The sequence below is a fragment of the Lissotriton helveticus genome, chromosome 8 (genome assembly GCF_964261635.1).
Source record: "Lissotriton helveticus chromosome 8, aLisHel1.1, whole genome shotgun sequence".
Taxonomy (NCBI): Eukaryota; Metazoa; Chordata; class Amphibia; order Caudata; family Salamandridae; genus Lissotriton; species Lissotriton helveticus.
In genome coordinates, this window is record NC_136069.1 from 145,321,552 (window position 1) to 145,340,624 (window position 19,073).

General features: G+C 42.1%; 1 protein-coding gene across 5 annotated transcripts in view; it reads left to right on the plus strand.

The window, feature by feature from the left end:
• The window catches only part of LOC144772438 (nectin-1-like), a 212,041-nt gene that overhangs the window by 125,358 nt on the left and 67,610 nt on the right, over positions 1-19,073 (plus strand). For all 5 annotated transcript variants that reach the window (XM_078656757.1, XM_078656758.1, XM_078656759.1 and 2 more), the window contains one exon: positions 14,991-15,111. In XM_078656757.1, the coding sequence (XP_078512883.1) occupies positions 14,991-15,111 (121 nt within the window). The remainder of the gene's footprint in view (positions 1-14,990; positions 15,112-19,073) is intronic.

A 19,073-nucleotide genomic window follows, 5' to 3' on the forward strand; every position in this document is an offset into this window, starting at 1 on the left:
TCTACACCAGTGGTCGCATGGAGAAGATTAAGAGGAAGATGTGGCTCTGTCCGGACAAAAGCAGGGTCAAAGTCACGGAGGTGACGGAATACGTGGTGCTACTGAACCTGAACTACGCAGGCCGGTGGGGCCACCAACCTATGCCGGTGACACTCTGTGAATGGCCCGTGCTGCTTCTGCCTCCGGGCTACACTGCTCTCGACCTAGGCTGCGCTCGAGTAGGTCACAGATTCAGGACGGAACAGCAAGTATGCAAAGGCAGATTACATATCATTGCACGCAAGGAGAGGCGTAAGAGGTTGACGCCTTGCATCTTGGCGGAGAGAAAAGGATCATCGTTATGGAGGGGTTCGTACACTACCGACAACTGCCCTGGTGCCACTTGCGCTGTGCATTGCGAGTCAACAAAACGTGGCTGTGGGCCACTGCTGACCGCTGCCTATGGTCTACACTGCGGTGCAGTAGGTCACAGAGTCATGATTCAGCAATGGATGAGTTCATATCAGTGTCCCGGCATCATTGCAGTCTGCATCCCCACTCAGCCCCAGTGCCACTAAGTCTGTTCCTCGACATTCATGGACACTCTCTGGTCGTATAGTAGTGGCGTCTGAGCCTATGGACTAGGGGCAGTTTTCATCCCCGTGTAGCTGATACGGAATTGGTGGTGGCAACGAGGCTGTCACATTCCACTCCTCCATTTGCTGGTTCCGGATAAAATAAAACCTTTGGGCATCTTGCCCTGGAGGACACCTTCCACTGTCCCCCGAAACACTTCAAAACATACACCTCGGACATTGATGGATACCCTCTCAGGTCGCATGGCCCACCTGACTGCACCGCAAGTCAACATCCAGTGGCTGGGTTCCTGTGCCGGCCGCAGTGCATCAGGGCCACTAACTCTGTGCTGGTCCTGTCCGGGACCTCGTGTCCGGAGACATAGGCTGGCCCCTGAGGCGTAGGCCTTGGGTTCATCAATGCCATGACTCTGTGGCCATTAAGTGTAATTGGGTAACCCTATAACCCTCAGAACCTGGACGGGTAATTAAACCAACAATAATGGTTCTTAATAATCTCCCTAGAAGGTCTCTGGGTGGGCGGACCCCATACTAAATGCTCTTTGGTATCAAGATGTTTGTCTCGGACCTTGACGGTGTAGACAGCGTGGCCCAAGCCACAACCTTTGACGTAGATGAACATTGCAATGATTTACAGAATCTACAAAAGACCAGAGACATAGGAATAGAAGGGGGTTCCCCAGGGGGACTTAATGATGCTGGCAGGAAATGAGGGGAAGAAACAACTGAATAGAAAAACAAAAAACCCTGCCAGGGCAAATTGGGAGGTCCCGCGGGGGGATCCTTTTATAGAAATAACAAGTGACTGAGAACACCTGTCTGAGCGGTACGTGTATAAATTTAAGATTCAGGCCACTTTCTAGAAAAATACATATATTTTATTTACAGTACAAAACAGTTTCATTCTAAGTAGGCATGTGATCATGACATTTCCTAGATACAGGGGTTTACAGAAAAAGACCAGAGACAGTCTTGCAAAGGAACATTTGCCCTCCACATCAGATGATGCGTTGCAGATCCCGGTAGTAGGCTGGCTACCTCAAGTTGGAGAACTGGTTCGAGAGAAGATCGATAATAAGAAAGAATTTGGTCCTTCATATCGAGCTCCGGTTCCTGTGCTTGGCGTGAAGGGCAGAAGAACAGTCATTTTACCTCCACTTCCAGGTCGTAAGGAAAACAGGTTTATCTCTATTGACAATGTCAAGATACAAAGAGTGGCCGATTCTTCTTAGTATGACTCCGGCGGTCTCATGTCCTTCGATTGTGAGAAATTCTGTTTTGGCCACTACTTCTAATGCTGAACGTGGAGTGGCCCTTGAGATGCCTGCTGTTTCCAGTCCTTTATTAAGTACTTTACCTGGTGATAACGTTGATGAACTTGATTACACTTACCCAACTGACTTATCGATGCCTGATTTGCAAACACGTTTGGCCACAAAATGCAGATTCTCTTTTGACACTGTTTCACATAATTCAAAAAATCTAATCTAATCTCTAATCTTTCAGAGTTGAGGTGAGTGGGGTGTTAACTGGGAACTTGTCAAGGGGCTGTGCATTTCCCATGGTGCCATCCTGGGAAGGCTGCCTGCTGTTGGACTGTTGGAGGGTGAAGGGATCATGCACACTGGCTGTGTATTTGGAGGCGACATTGGTGTAGGTCCCACGGTGTTCTGATGTTGCCTGCACATTGATGTGTGATATTGCTTCCTGTTGTTCTGATTGTGTGCTGTGTCACCAGGGGGCACATGTAGGACATGTGTGCAGTGGATTGCCCCCAACACGTGCGTGCATCTGGCTATGGCGTATGGTCCTTGCTTGGTCTCCAGCGGTTTCTGCGCATTGTGTTGGCCGTACGGGGACTCGGGTGCCAGGGTGATGTTCAGGACAGGTGTGGGGGTCTTGGATGTGCCTGGCTGTGAGACTCTGCCGACTCTGGCGGTTGTTGGTTAGGGTGGCAAGGGGCCAACACGTGCTTCACAGCCAGCAGCTTGGTGTGGGGTGGGATGTTGGTTGTCCGCTGTGTTGGTGCCATTGGCCTGTTGGGCGATGACGGCCAGGATGCGTAGGATGGTTGATCATTTCAGCCTGTAGTGGACAGTGGCATTGTCAGATGTTATTCCTGTGAGGCAGGTGCGTTTCCTGGGGGGCCGCTGTCTTTGTCTGCGCGGCCTCTGTAGTGGTCTGGGGGGTGCTGAGTGGGTGTTGTGGGCCTCTTGGGTGTCCGTGCGTGTCCGTGCTGCATGTTCAGTAGCTTCATGACATCTGTTACCCTTCCGATGACGTCCTGGGCTGGGCTCCCTATTGTGGAGCAGGCTGCTGTCCGACTGTACACCAGGTCAGATCAGATGTAAATTTCCTGCTGCTAACTCCCCTTATCACGTGTTTTGTGTTCTTATCACAGGTCTGGCTGGTTGTTGTGAATGTTGAGGTGTGGTGTTGTCGCGGGTTTTGTCACGGGAACGCCTACTCTGCATCTCATTAGCGATAGTTGCGGGGGTCCTCTGTTGCAATGTTTTTTGCGGCTGCTATCACGGGAAAACTGGTGCTGTTGGCGGGCTGTTAGCACCTGCTTGTGAATGATGGGGTACATTTACCACAACTTTGGCTGAGATAAAGTGCCTTCAATTCCGCAATAGCTCCTTGTGAATATGCCCCTGAATGTACTGACCTCAGAGTTGACAAAAGGGTTTAAGGTTTTTGAAGTTTAGTAGTTTTCATGCCCGAAATTGATACGTTGCTCAGGTTTTGGCTTGCGAATGCTTTAATGATTTGTTTTAATTATTCATTTCACTCAAAAGTAGTGCCTTTAGAAATATATACACGAAGTCGTTGACTCATAATAAAGAGAAACTAACACTCAAGAATAAAAAAAATAGGCTTATTTTGGCTATATTTTTCTTTTGGGGTGGGGATAGGTGGGATGATTATGAATGAGTAGTAGAAGTCAGTATACAATTGGTAAGTCAAAGATACAATAAAAGAGTAATATAAAAAGGAATACAAACAATAAAATATGAGTAGTTTACGGAAAAAAAAAGAAAATGAATGAATTGATGGAAATTAGCTAGGGAATGTAAAAAAAAGAATAAGGAGGTTTAAAAGTAGCAGGATTGGAAGCAGGATTAATACTAGATTAGGTGCTAACTGTGTTTCAATATGTAGTGAGAGAATGCCAAATAAGTTCTGTATTGTGAGCCCCAAGGGTGGAAATTGTGTATACTCTATCTAGCCGATGATGATAACAAACAGCATACCACTATGCTTTAGTAGAGGTTCTGGATATATCGTTCCAGCTAGGTGTAATATGTTGATAGGCAATAACAAAAGATCAAGCAGTTTTTATTCAAAGAGAGAGAGATATCAACCATCATCTAAGGCTCCTAGAAAAATTGATATAATATTATATGGAATGGAAGTAAGAAAAATAGAATTGATTTGTCTCCAGCCATCATGCCAAAAACATAGGGTGATCAGGTAGGAAAACGAGGTTAATATCACTATGTGAACTGGAAAATGACCAACATGAGGTATCTGGATTGAGAGAGAAAATGGAAATAGAATGTGGGGTAAAGTGAAGTCTATAATAAATGAAATATAATGCTTGAGTAAGAGTAGCAGTTCTAGATGTTTTTGGGAGTTTAATCCAAAATTTGTTCCAAAGGATGGAGAGCCAGAGGCATCCTAAGTCGGCGCCCCACTGGAGTTTTGTACAACATTTGGGGCAAAAGGGAGGTGAAGCCATTAGGGATTTATAAATAAGGGATGGTTTCTGTAATGTAGTTAAGATCCAAAGTAATGGAGGAGGTGACTGAACTGCAGAAGTGTTATCAGGTAAAGTGATACAAATATCTAACAAAATGTTGATTAGAAGGGAGAATTTGAGATGAAAGGAGAAAGGACAATGACATTTTTGTTGACATTGAGTACAAGAGAGTGGATTAATATAAAAGAATAGATCTCCAACCCAGACTATGCCTGTAATGCTCCATGCTTTCCAAAAGATAGACCCGTTACAATATTTGATTAGGTTATTGTACCAGATGGGCATATAAAGAAAACGATTATGAGTAAGAAGACGCACCTAAAACCGACCCAAGGATGCCGTGAGGGGAACGGCTTTCATTTCCTTTGCGAGGGCATCGGCCAGGAACCCTGCCGTGAGGGGAATGGCTTGCTGCTGTGAGACCACGCCATGAGGGGGACGGCTTGCAGTGCTCTGTGACCGCGCTGAGGGAATCAAACTTCATTACCCAGCGGGCTCCCGGCGGCGCAGGACATCGGCGTCACCGCTGTGACGCAACTGCCAATTAAAGCGCTCCTGCTCCCACGCATCACGGGACGCGCGCGGGCGGTGCCGGGCTAAGCCCGAGACAATGGCGGGACCATCTGTGGCTGTCAGGGGCCGAAGGAGGCTGGGCTGGGCTACCCCTCTTGGCTGAATCTACAAGGTTGACTCGGAACTCTTGAGTAATGCAGTTAATCATTCGGTATTTTAATATAATTGCCCACTTTTTGGGTGTTTTAAATGTGCCTGTAAGGCTAATGATTTGTGATCAGTAAGCTCGATTCAATAATATTTCATTGTTCATTTATTATACTTGGTTTTAATCTAAAGTGCACATCTTTGGTAAACGAATCCGGTTCAGGGATAGTACCAAGGCAATTGTCTAAACAGCCAAGCATGACGAAACGCAAATTAATCAAGGGTATTAATAGTGTCTCCGAGACACCCGGTACCACTATAGACTGTTACTTAGTAAAAGCGGTCAGTGCTATTAATCTGGAGATTGATAGAGCAGAACGGAGACTCTCGTTGGGATTAGGTATTGCACCCGACCCCTTCTCCGTGATTGCCACCCAACCGGTGCTTAGCTCCGTGAATAACACATCTACTCTAACTACACCGGATACAAATTTACCAGATCAGGATGTTGTCGGTGACCCTGAGATAGATGAACTACTTAGTATCTCAATAAACAATGGGTCTCCTTCCCCCAAAAGAAAACGGTATTGTAGGAAGGCCCAGCCAAAACAGCAAAAGCAGGGACCAGCTAAGAAAGGCATTAATGCCCACACCCACAAATCTTTAATGGAAGTACAAACGACAGCAGGAATTTTTTACGATGAGCAGGTTAGTAAGATTATTTGATTGATTGAGCTTTTATTCGATATGCAAGATATCTTGTAAGCGTACACAGAATACAGCCATTTACAAAACTAAAAAAAACATTATTTAAAAAGCAATATTAAATGCACATTTAAAAAGATAAAAGGACATATAATGCCAGAATAAATTAGCTAAAAAGGGATTAAACTGCTATTGACAATCTCTTGCATCGAATCAACCAAAACTGTTTTAAAAATTTGGCAATACCACAAACAATAGGGGGGGAAGTGTCCGTCATTAAAATACGCAGGGCTACTAGATAACTACGTGTGCCCATATTGCGGCAGAGGGGTTTAAGCCAAAAACTCCTGGGCTTTGCATAGTCCGGACATTCAAATAGGATATGCGTAATGGACTCTATCCTAGTGGGACAACATGCACAAAAAGGGGACGTGTGAGCACCTGAATTCCACTTTGACACCAGAGCCCCAACTGGAAGGGAGCCCACTCTAAATTTAAAATACAGAGCTCGATCAACTGGAAGAGTAATAAGGTCCAGATAAGGCTCGTAGACTACTGCATCTTTTACTGTTAAAAAGGCAGCTGTAGATTTACAATGTTCGGAATATGTAGCTAGCTGTTCCGCAACCCAGTTCCAGTATAGTCTCTTCAGAACCTCTTTTGGTGGGGCCGATCTTGATAACCAACAGTCCCCCAGTCCAATTTCCTCCAAAAGTTTTTTAGTATCTCTCAGCCACCTTATTTTTGCCCAACCGCCCAAGCTCATTATCTCCGCCAACCCTTCAGCATACGATTTTAACTCTTCACCCCTCCAGATACGCGTCCATAAGAGGAGTGGGCGAAGCCGGGCTTGGTCTTTAATGTTCTTACATCCTGTGTCCAGCAGCACAGGAACTGTTGGAGTGCTCGGAGGGATGGCAATTAAGGATTTCAGGAGTTTGCTCTCTGCTGATGCCAAGGAGTCCAGACAGCAATGCCCCCACAGTTCAGCCCCATACAAGGCTGATGTTACTACCTTAGCCTTGTAGATGTCAATTACTGGGGCGAGCGACCTCCTCGGTGATGCCCAGAATTCCCTCAAGAGGGCACCTCCGACTCTCTTATGATTCAGGGCCATTTTAGCAATGTGGTGTGACCAGTTCATGCTGTCCGTGATCCGAATTCCGAGGTAGTCAAATTCGGATACTTTCTCCAAGGCGACAGAATTGAGAATAGTAAGATTATAGCACAAGTAACAAGTTCACTGGTAACACATATTAAACCCCTAGAGGATAGAATAGAGCAACTCACAGGAGAAGTTTGTAGACTAAAGGATATCATTACTATACTGGGAAAAAGCCCGATAGGAAGTGTAAATGGGAAACCAGAATGCACACAAGTAGGTGTCCAAAGTAATGGGGGTAATTGTGTAATAACAGGAAGGGTAGGGCCATCTGATAGCCCCACTTTAGGAATGCAAAATACAAGAAGCGTGCCAACTGTCACGGGACACTGTAAGGAAACGCCAGGGAGCAGCCGCCCCGAGAGAGATAAGGAGGCGTCACAGGTAGACATAAATAGCTCAGGCAAAGAACAACAGGAAGTAAAAAGATCTAGATCAATTAACCTGCCCCCAAAATGCTGCCTGTACGTAGCAGTACTGGCGAATGTTCCTCCACTTACCCCAGGCGTTATAGAAACGCATGACTCACTTAAAAATAAGGTTGTTGACTGGTTTCACCGTAATTGAGGCTATCCCATAGCTTGTGCAGACCAAATTCTCACAACTAGGAGAGTTAACTGGATCGGGCCATCAAATAAATCCTTTCAAGGGGACTGTGTAATTGTCAATTAAAAAAATCCCCATTTTGCCCGGACAGTTCTGGAGAAAGTGTCCATTTGGCCTATTAATGGTGAAAGTATCTCTTTGCAACCGTTAGGGTTTTTCTACAGACACTTAAAAGTGGATAGTTCCATGACACAAGACCAGAACCTGAGGAGATCTAATTCGCTCATTCATGCACCACAATACCCCTTTATTCCAACGTCCAACAGATTTATGCCACTCTCAACATTAGAGGAGATAGATTGACACAATCCTTCCCACCATAACATAGGCATGGTGGATCAGGAAGGTATAAACTCTCCAGGGGTTGTGGGACAGTTAGAAAATTCCCTGCTTGTACAGGCTGACAGTAGTCTGGGGGCTAATAAGCCAATAGAAGAGATCAGCCCAAGCAATCTGCCAGGCGATCCTCAGGAAAGTTTTGTGAATGCATCACCCAAGGTAGTGGCTGGTATGTCTAAAGTAATCAGTATTGTTCCGCTCCCGACAAGCGAAGTAGTTGGCCCTAGGGAGGGAGCATATGATTATGGGTATAGCCTAACTACATGGAACATAGCTGGGTGGAGTAAGAAGAAAGACTTACTAGGTTGGAAGGATGTTGTTAATAGTCACAATATCCTATGTTTCCAGGAGACTTGGTGCACGGAGCATGTTAATTTTGACGGGTTTGTCTCATTTAATTTACCAGCATTGGGATCTGCCGCTGGCAGAGCAAAAGGGGGACTCTTAATACTCCTGTCTGTTAAACTACCGGTTGAAGTTAAAATGTACAAAATAATTGGTTGTCATTCCCAAGTTCTGTTGTTACAACATAGAAATGGTCGTAATGTTTTGTTAATCAACTTTTATAATAACCTGTTTGATTCCTCACCTCACAAAGTGGTTATTGAACTGGAGACTGTATTAGATCATTTGTGCACCGATCAATGTGTTAATTTTGATTTTATATGAGGGGGTGATTTTACTATATCTATGTGTCCTCTTTCCCTAACCAAGGTCTGTGGGTTTAGCAATGATTCAGGTGATGAATGTGTGCATTTTCCGCATAGCACCTATGGAGAGATGCTAAATTCTGTTATGGTTAAATTTGACATGGAGGTGCTGCAGTGTGCAAGAGATTGCAAAGGTAATCCCTTACCAACATTCACTGGCAGGAATGCCTGCACTACCATCGACCATGTATTGGCCTCCGCGAACATTACTGCATACTGTACTACCCCAGAGATAATAGATCTATCCATCAGCGACCATAATTGTATTACCCTATCACTATGTATTTGGGGCCCTGGAGGTCAGGTAACCCAAACTATTGTAGATGATATAACTCCATGCAGACCTAATGGCTTTAGGATTAAGTGGAAAGGGGAGAATTCGGATACGTTTTTAAAACATATTGTTACGGCGTGTCATGCTGAATTATATGAGTGTTTGGATGACAATGCCGACCCTTTGTGTATTTTATCGTGTTTTAGCAAGATAAATGGAATAACTGATAACATCTTGACCATAACTAAGGGGAATAGGCGAGTGCAGAACAAAGGGTGGTTTGATCATGCCTGCACTCAATCCCTGTCGCAGCTAAAGCAAGCTCTGTCAAGCAGAACTAGGGACAGGTTGATTGTTAATAACTTGAGATTAGCGTATAAAGAACAACTAAAACGAAGGAAGAGGGAGCTCCAGGAAGAAGCCGGGGACAAATTAACAATGGCTGTGGATACATCCAACAGCAAGATGTTCTGGGACACAGTTATTTCCCCCTTTTTAAGAAATGAGGATGCCCCTAACCTAACATCCCATGTTAGCGAGGAAGCATGGGTTGCACATTTTACCAGCATGTTTGACCCAGGGGATGTGGCCTCAAAAGCCTCCAGGGATATAGACTTCTGGCCAATTCTCCCTCTTAATATTATACTTGTAGAGGTTGAACATGGCATCAGTAGCAGCAAGGGCGGGAAAGCACCCGGCCCAGACGGCGTACCAGTTGACCTGTACAAAGCCAAACCGGCACTCTGGGGTCCCGTTTTGATCAGAGTTTTTAATGCTGCGGTAATGGAAAGCGCACCATCGACATGGGGCGGATCCATACTTATTCCCACATTTAAGAAAGGAAACAGATCCGAAGCCAAAAACTACCGACCAATTTCTCTTCTAAACTCATCTGTCAAGATTTTGAGTAGGGTCTTGTTAGTTAGGCTAGAAGAATGGGCTGAGGATAATGGGATTTTAGCTCAGTCGCAATATGGGTTTAGGAAAGGGTGGGAAACCCTGGAACAATGCATTAATTTGGACCTTTTAATAGGGAAATACACGCGTGCAAAGCAAGGGTCTCTTTTCCTCTGCTTTGCAGATCTCAGTAGTGCATTTGACTTAGTAGACCATGCCCTGCTATGGCCGATTCTATTGGATCTTGGTGCCCCAGAGCCTATTATTTGTTTTCTCGCAAGGCTTTACACTAAACTATCTACATGTGTGCGCTATGGACCAGCAGGAGAATGTACCTCCAAATTTAAGGTCAATCTAGGTATTAGGCAAGGCTGTGTCCTTGCGCCTCTCCTTTTTACTCTTTTTATCAATGCAATTGATGCTGAACTTAAAACGGTAAAGTCCGATGCACCCCAGGTGGTGGGCCAGGATGTACCGGTGCTGCTATATGCAGATGACACGGTACTCCTTTCAAGGACACCATTTGGCCTTCAGAGGTTAATTGACAAGTTCACAGACTTCATTAAGGGCAGGAAGCTGCAGATTAATAAAACTAAAACATACGCCCTGATCTGCGGTCCAAGTGCAGGTAAAACAAAATCCTTTTATGTAGACTGCCAAAAAATTTGAACCGTTGAGAAGTTCTGCTACCTGGGTATAATCTTCACCAGTAATGGGATGTGGATACGGGAGGTAATGAATGTTTGGGCCAAATTTGCCAAAAGTGTTTACGGGGTTTTTAAATTTGCAGTTAAACTTGGGGACCGCTGCATTCACGATATGTTGCCCATTTACCAATCTAGATGCACATCGATAGCATTGTATGGAGCTGGGGTTTGGGGCCACTGCCATCATGTAGAATTACAAACAGAGGGAAATAGGTTTCTCAAAAAATTACTCTGTCTACCTATGTCAGCCTCTTCTGAGCTTCTACATAATGAAGTGGGGCTAGAACACTTGACGGATTTAATTGGGCTAAGACCTTTGCTGGTATGGAGATCTATCTGGCTGAAGGAAGAAACTACTTTTAATAAAAGTATTATTAATGATTGCCTTCGCCTGGACAACTGTCTCCAGATCTCATGGCTCAAATATGTAGTGTCAACATTTAAGGACATATTTAAAATAAGTATTATGGAAAACCCCAGCAGCGTAATCGATATCCCCAAAAGGGAAATAAAATATTCTTATTTGAGGAAGAAAGTCCGTGACCGTCAAAGTATTAGTGGGCAGTTGACAACTTTTAAGTTTTATACATCACTAGTGGATACTGAGGGCTTCCAACAATACCTAACTACGGTTACTAGAGCTTCACACCGATTTGTTCTTACTAGAATGAGATTAGGCATTGTACATCATTTGGTGGCATTTCCATGTATTAAAAAGTATCCTGCTGCCCCATGTCCGTGTGACGGCGTCACTAAACAGAGCACCTTGCAATTTCTCCTCATATGTGATTTGTATTTGCACCTCCGTATCACTTTCCTTAAACCCCTGTTTAAAAAGCACGGCACTTTATCTGTGAATGCTGCTATGAGTTTGCTGTTTTTATTACATGATCCAGATATCTGTTTTTTACTGCAACCTATATCCTAAAAACAATTGCTGCTAGAAAGAGTATGTTATTTTAATATTTACTGTCATGATTGTTGTCATTTAACTGTAATGAATTGTACACGTTTTAATGTTTTATGTGGTTTTATGATTGTTTTCCAGTAATCGAATAAAGCTTACTGAACTGAACTGAGTAAGAAGAGATGAAGAAAGAGAGGGGGCAGTACATGGGTATTATGCTTGAAAACTGGAGTGGATAAATGTGCAGGAGTGGAAGAATGAGATAGATATTCTGAAAAGAGAAAGGAGAAATTAAGGATTTCTCTGATGTTAACCAAAGAGGTGAAGAAGAGGGTGTGATTTTAATAACCAAAAAAAGGGCCTAATGAAGAGCAAAAGCCTTGTGATAGTGCTGAAACTTAGGAAAGTTAACACCCCCTTCAGATTATTTGTTTTAACTCTTTTTATTGCAAAGTGCTTGGCAGGCAATTCAACATTACAAAATGTATACAAATCTTTAAATCATGCTTTACATTTTCTCTAATTTCAATACCGGAGGAAGCAAAACTGAGATCAACATTATCGGCTGTTCTCTCTCACTTAAGCCGCTACTCCTCCCCCCACAGCCCGCGGAAATCCCCTCAGGACCTCCAAATCTTCTCTCATTTCTTCGTGGCACCCTCTCCTTCTATATATTGTATATTCAGCTTGGTGGCACCAGTCCAGGTCCAATTGCCAGTCAGGGACTTTTGAGGGAGCGGCACTTCCCCAGTGCTTTGCAACATTGCATTTAGCATTAGCTGCGGCCAGTGTTAACCAGAGTCTTGTATATCTCGGCCAATCTTCCTCTCCTGTTATCAACAACAGGAACCACTTGGATTCCACCGGGACCTCAGCTCCCACCACTCTGGCCATTTGCCTACCTATTTCAAGCCAGTATTGTTGTATCACCGGGCACTCCCTGAGCACGTGAAACAAGGATCCCTCCTGCCGGCACCCCTTCTGACAAAGTCTGTTCTCCATTCGCCCCATTCAATATAGTACTGTCCTAGGGTAATATACCCAGTCCAGGATCTTTAGCTGGACCAATCTGAATCTGGAGCGTATTGCCTCCTCCCTTGGGCCCTGTATGGCGTCCCTCCATTCCTCATATTCCAGGTGGCCTAGGTCACCTTCACAGAGGGCTTTAGTGCTCCTGGAGGGATGTATGTCATTACAACGCATGCTTTTACAACACATGCCATTACAACGCAGGTTTTACAACGCAAGTCGTTACAACGACTTGCGTTGGGGGGCGCTGGATAGGGAATAGTTTAATTTACTATTCCAACTCTAGTCCCCGTGGATAGTAGGGAAGGTGTTGGATAGTAATTAAACTATTCCCTATCCTAGATCGCCCTCCAGCGCAATTCGTTGTAATGACTTGCGTTGTAAAAGTTGCGTCGTAATGGTAGTGCGTTGTAAAAGTTGCGTTGTAAAGGATGTTTCCCTCCTGGAGTATCGGGGCATTAATCATTATTTTCTTATATATCAATGATATTGCCTTTTCTGGCAAAGGATCTGTCAATAGCCGGTCTTCTAGGGGAGATGCTTCCTCCAGATTCACACCCTCTCTGATGTAGTTTTTGAAGGTGTGCCCAAGTTGGAGGTATTTGAACAATTCCCCTTGCCCCATTTCGTACTCCTGCTGCAGTGAGGCGAAGGCGATGTATGCCTGTCCCCTCCATACCTCTAACTCTAGACCGCACTGACACAAACTGTGTCAGTGTCTCCTATGGCACGGGTAGGTGATTGCTGGAAACACCAGCTGATTCTTGTAGAATGAAATTTTCAAACAAAGGTTGTCGATATGCTTCTCGATTTTGCAAGTATTTTATTCATACTTATGACATCAGTTCAATGCAATTACTCAATTGTATTTTATAGTTATCCATCGAGTATCATAACTATTCGACTGATTGAATTTTCATATATCCAACACAATTATGTCTTCCAATGCATTTCGGCCGACTGGCCTTCATCGGGGAAGTCTGTGAAACAAATGATGTAACCATCACTATTTTGTGCAACATTAAATGATTAACGTGTTACAATTATCAACTCTATGCGGTATAACATCGGTGCGTTAAATGAACATCAACAAGTTAAATAAAAACAAGTTAAATAAAAAATCACTTGTGCAATCACCAACATTGTTTATCCAACTTCTAACACTATCCTTCACTTTGTATGCCATAATGTGTCATATGTCCAACCTTATCTGGTATCTATAGCAATGGTAATAAAGATACAAGAATGATCTAAACCATACGAAGAGTTACGCGCTGGTTTCAAAAGGTTGCTGCGCTCCGCTTTGGCTGCTTACCGCATATTATTTTCGTAACGTCTTATGGCGCTGAGGTGTGTTTCTCCTTCGGTTCGAAAGAAGTTCGCGTCTGACGTATAGGGGGTGTGTTTTAAAACGTTAGCTACGCGCGTGATCTCTTAAAGGAGCCGGGTGATCAGAATGTGAATGTTCACAATCGGGTTGTGAATAAAGCTTTATAAACATACGAGTGTAAACAACAATGAGTATACGGTGAGTGATGGCAAGCAAAATAAAAACGCAGTGCACGGACAGTATCCATAGTTATCCCTGTTTCCCTCCATACCTCTCCCAGATTGTCCAAACCGAGTATTTTCCATTTTTGAAAGTCGCCCAATTGTCCCACCCTTCGTAAGTGATCACTGTCCCAGAGTGGGGTCTTCTTGGTTAGCCTTCCCTCCCAGCCCAAAAACCTTGTTGCTGCTCTCCAGGCTTTTACCACTGTTTGTGTGAGTCCCGGCAAGTTCCTGGGCCCTACATTAGTCATATAATGTCGGGGGGTGCCCTCCCGCCCCCAAAGCCATTCTGTCTACTCTGTAAGCCAGTTCCATTCTGTCACTGAAGGCCCAGCCATTTACATTTACAGGTTGGGCTGCCCAATAATAGGCTTTGGTATCAGGGAGAGCCAACCCTCCCCCATATACCCCCTGCTGCAATTTACGTAATGCTATTCGTGAGCGCTTCCTCCCCAAAATAGGGATCTCAGTTCAGCTTCAATTCACCCCCTTCAGATTTGAAGGTTTTGAGATCCGATAAAGAGATATAGCTTTCTTCTTGTTCCATGAAAATGTTGTTAACAGAGAGTCCATTTTCTTGAAATAGAACTGGGGTATATGAACAGGATCATGGATAATGTGTATAGAATTATTGGAGAATCATCATTTTAATTGAATGTAAATGACCTGGCCTATGTGGTTCTGTTTTAAAAGGGTTCCTGTTCATGTTCTTTCACGCCTGGCATTGTATGTTTTATGCTGATGTTAGTTTTCATGTAAACGTTTTCATGTCGCTCTACTCAGTGTCAAAATCCCATGGGAAAGCCTTATGAGTGTTTTGATCAATGAACTTGCTAAATTCTAGGCTTGTGCACTCCTGTGCCCTATATTTCCTGGGAGTATAAACATCCATCTATTTGCCACATTATTTTCTCACAAGGTTTGCTATTAACTACAGCGAGTCGCTTCCAAAAGGGCCCTGAAAGTGTAAGAATTTATGAAATGCTCAATTTATTTGTCATGTGGGTCATCAATGCACTAAGGCCTGGTTTTTGTCGTTGTTAGAAGTAGACAATAGTAATTCTTTATGTTTACTGAATAAATACTTTTATGTCTGTCTTTGCAGGTGTATGGAGTTCTGGTGGTTTGCAAGCAGCACTCACTATTCGGCTGCCTATTGTTTTGTGCTTCATCACATTTTCCTCCATTTTGGTATTCCTTCTCTTCAAGAGGCCTCAGGTGCTCAGGTATTGTACATACATCTAACTAATCAGAGAAAAGGGACAATGGATAAGGGATGCTAATGACAGTATGTGCAATGGAAAGGCACTTAAAGGTATCTCAAAATACTGTATGTGACGCAACCATATTTCCATTTTATTTGAAAAGAGAAAAGGATTCATGAAAGTGTACAGTATGGTTGGTAAACTGTAGAATTCGTAGTGTTTAAACATATTTGCTTATTATAAATGTGCCGATTGGTTACATCGATCAGTGGTGGAAGTGATTGGTGATAAATGATTTGAATACAATGACAGTACATCACGCATACTGACACCATTTTCTTTATTACAAATACTTCCAATTTCAAAATAGATTTGCAAAGCCTTTGCCCATTTGCGGGTGTGGCTTACACGTGGAAATACAAGAATAAGTCAGTAGTAAGACACCTTTTTCAGAGGAAAGGTCTTGTGCAACAGACTCTCCAGAGAAGCTTAGATGTGCCTAGAATCACACAGTGTGTGGACGGATCTCAAAAAGGAAACTAGAACCCAATTTTCAACCTTCTTTTTTTTTTATGTTCAAAATGATTTTATTGAAACAATATGCAAACAGAAGAATTAGACAAATACAATACAAAATAATAATTCTCATATGCGTAAATGATGAAATTGCGAACATAAAATGCAATAATCCAAGGAACAAGAAAGGGGGAGAATAAGGGAGGGAAGGGACGGGGTAGGGGGACATATCAGAGAATCGTAAAATACAACAAAATAGAGTCACAATTAATTTGTATTATAAAGGCCGGTAACAGAAGGGAAATTAAATATCAAAATACAGAATTGAACTTGAGGTCAAAGCAGTACATAACCCATGAATCATTGCATAACATACGAATCAATAGGAGACCAAAAATATTGAAATGACTGCGAATTGTGAATAACGCCTTTAAGAGATAGCTGTGCTCCTTTTCTAGTAAAGATAATCCATGACCACCAGGCATGAACTGAAAGAGAAGAAGCATCTTTCCAACAAAAAGTAATGGATTTTAAAGCAGCTGTAATTAAGAAATTAAATAACTTTGCTTCTGACTCATTAAGAGGATGGGAAAGGGCAACTGATTTACATATTAACATGGCATAAGAAATATCATCTTGTACAGGTAAAATTTGTGAAATTACAATCCAAACCTCCGACCAAAATTTCAGAATAACTGGACATTCATATAACATATGACGAAGTGATCCAGAACTAGAAGTGCAGTGCCAACAAACATCAGATGGTAACAATTTCGCATGGCATAATCGAAATGGGGTCCATAGGGCATTAAATAAAATAAAAGCATTAGTTTGATACAGAGACACTGGAAGCCAACCAGAAATACTGTTAAGCCATATTGAAGACCATGTATCATCTGATAGGGAAATGGACAATTCAGTATTCCAAAAAGAGGATATTGTACCAACATTGGAGCCCTGAAAGGGAGTAAACTTTTTATAAAATACCGAGACAGCTTTGGGCAATGATGTAACAGCTGTAAGGTAAATTAATAGGTCATTAGTGGTGGAAGAAGGAATACCATTGGGAAAAGAGTCCAAAATTGAATTACATACGGATTGGTATTTTATAAAATCAGAAGCTCGGATATCAAATTTTAACCGTAGTTGCTCAAAAGGAATAAAAGCAGTTCCACAAAAGACATCTTTGAGATAAAAAATTCCTTTTGAAATCCATGAGGACCAGAAGTTAATGTTCCTATTTAGTTTAAGTAAAGCACTGTGCCATAAAGACAAGTGGACTGTGGAGAGTAAGGGTAATTCAAAATTAGAATCCAAATCATTAATTATTAATCTAGAGGATTTGATGATAGAGGACTTATGAATAACCTTGGATGTAGAAGACATTGACAGCAAAGAGGGCAATGAAAAGGGACTAACAATTAAAGATTCAATATCAAGCCAAATTGGAGGTTTGACCATATGAGAGGTTGTGAACCATAAGGAGCTTTGCTTTAAAATAAAAGCTTTATGGTAAGGTAAAAGTGCGGAATAGCAAAGCCAGCCTGGGACTTAGGGAGTTTTAATTTCCTATAAGCAATACGAGGAACCTTATTAGACCAGAGGAATTTAGATAACAGTTTGTCAATATCTTTATAAAATTTGAGAGGAAACTGAGTGGGAATCATGGCCAATGAGTAGAAAATTTTTGGAGCAACATTCATTTTTATAGCCTCCATTCTACCCCACCAGGTGAGGAAAAGGGGAGACCATTTGGACGTTTTGTTCTTAATATATTCAAGTATAAAATCACCATTTAGTTTTAATGTGGCAGGCAACGAGGAGGCAAATAGGATACCTAAGTATTTCAGCTTACTGTTCTGCCAAAGAATATCTGTGTTTGGTAGCATATCCGGGGTACAAAAAGCATTCAAGGGAAAAAATTCTGTTTTTACTTACATTTAACTTATAACCAGAAACCACCGAATATTTTTCAATAATGTCTAATAGGGAGGGAACAGAAGAAAGTGGATTACTAATAAACAAAAAAACATCATCAACATAGGCCAAAGTTTTAATCATGACATCATTTATCGCAATCCCCTGAATATTATCACTGCATAGGATATAATTAAGAAAAGGCTCAATTCCTATTAAAAAAAATAGTGGAGAAAGGGGACAACCCTGTCTAGTACCTCTAAAGAGGGAAAATTGAGTGGAAATTTGACCATTAATTAACAAACGAGCAGTAGGGGCAAAATATAAAGCAGAAATCATACGAATAAAATGGGCACCAAAATTAAAGGACAATAAAGTTTTAAATAAAAACTGCCAATTAATTTTATCAAAAGCTTTTTCTGCGTCCAAAGCCATCACTCCCGCAGGGGAAGCAAGATATGGACTCTGTTCAATAACGTGTAAGAGGGATCTAGTATTGTTAGCCGAATACCTATTTTTCATAAAACCAGATTGATCTGGATGAATGATGAAGTGAAGAATGGGAGCTAATCTAGTGGCAAGAATTTTGGCATATAGCTTACAATCCTGGTTTATTAAGGAAATAGGACGATTTTTAGCAACCAGGGTAGGAGCCTTAGAAGGCTTGGGCAGAACAATGATTAGAGAGTCTGAAAAGGAACCTGAAATAGTGCCAGAGGAACCAAAATGGGAAAAAAGTGAACTTAAATAAGGTAAAAGGTAAGACTGAAATTCTTTATAAAATTCAGCAGGGATACCATCTGGGCCTGGGGATTTGTTCTTGGGAAGTGATTTGATAGCAAGTAGAATTTCATCACAAGTAATCGGGGAATCTAAACTCAATCTGTCTGAAGGAGAGACTTGAGGTAAATTGCACTGATTTAAAAAGGAATCAATTAAAGAGTCATCACAGGGTCCTGGTTTACTATATAAATGAGAATAAAAATTTAAAAGTTCTTGTACAATTTCATTATGGGAAATAGCAACTCGACCATTAGGACCACGTATCGATGTTATTTGAGTTTTGTCCCTCTTAATACGTAAATAGTTTGCAAGAAGTTTTCCAACTCTATTGGTATTAAAGCGAAATTTAGCATTAGATTTTGTAAGTTGGATTCCTGCTCTAGTACTAAGAATAACATTAAATTCATAACGGAGCTTCTGCAGTTTAGATTTGTACTGAAGGTCATTAGAGGAAATAAATAAACGTTCATATTTAGCAATTTGTTTTTCCAAATGTTTAACATTAGAGTTAAATTGTTTATTTTCATGTGCCATAATAGAAACAGTGGCACCTCTAATGTACGCCTTAAAGGCATCCCACCTATTCACAATAGAAGTTGAACCTTCTGGGTTGAATAAAAAATTGTCTTGAATAGCCTGTAAAAGTTTAGACTTATGTTTATCATTAAGAACTATATTTGTGTTCATACGCCACCTATTTTGCTTAGTAAAAGTAGAGGAAATATTTAACACAAAGGAAATCAATGCATGGTCCGAAACATCAATAT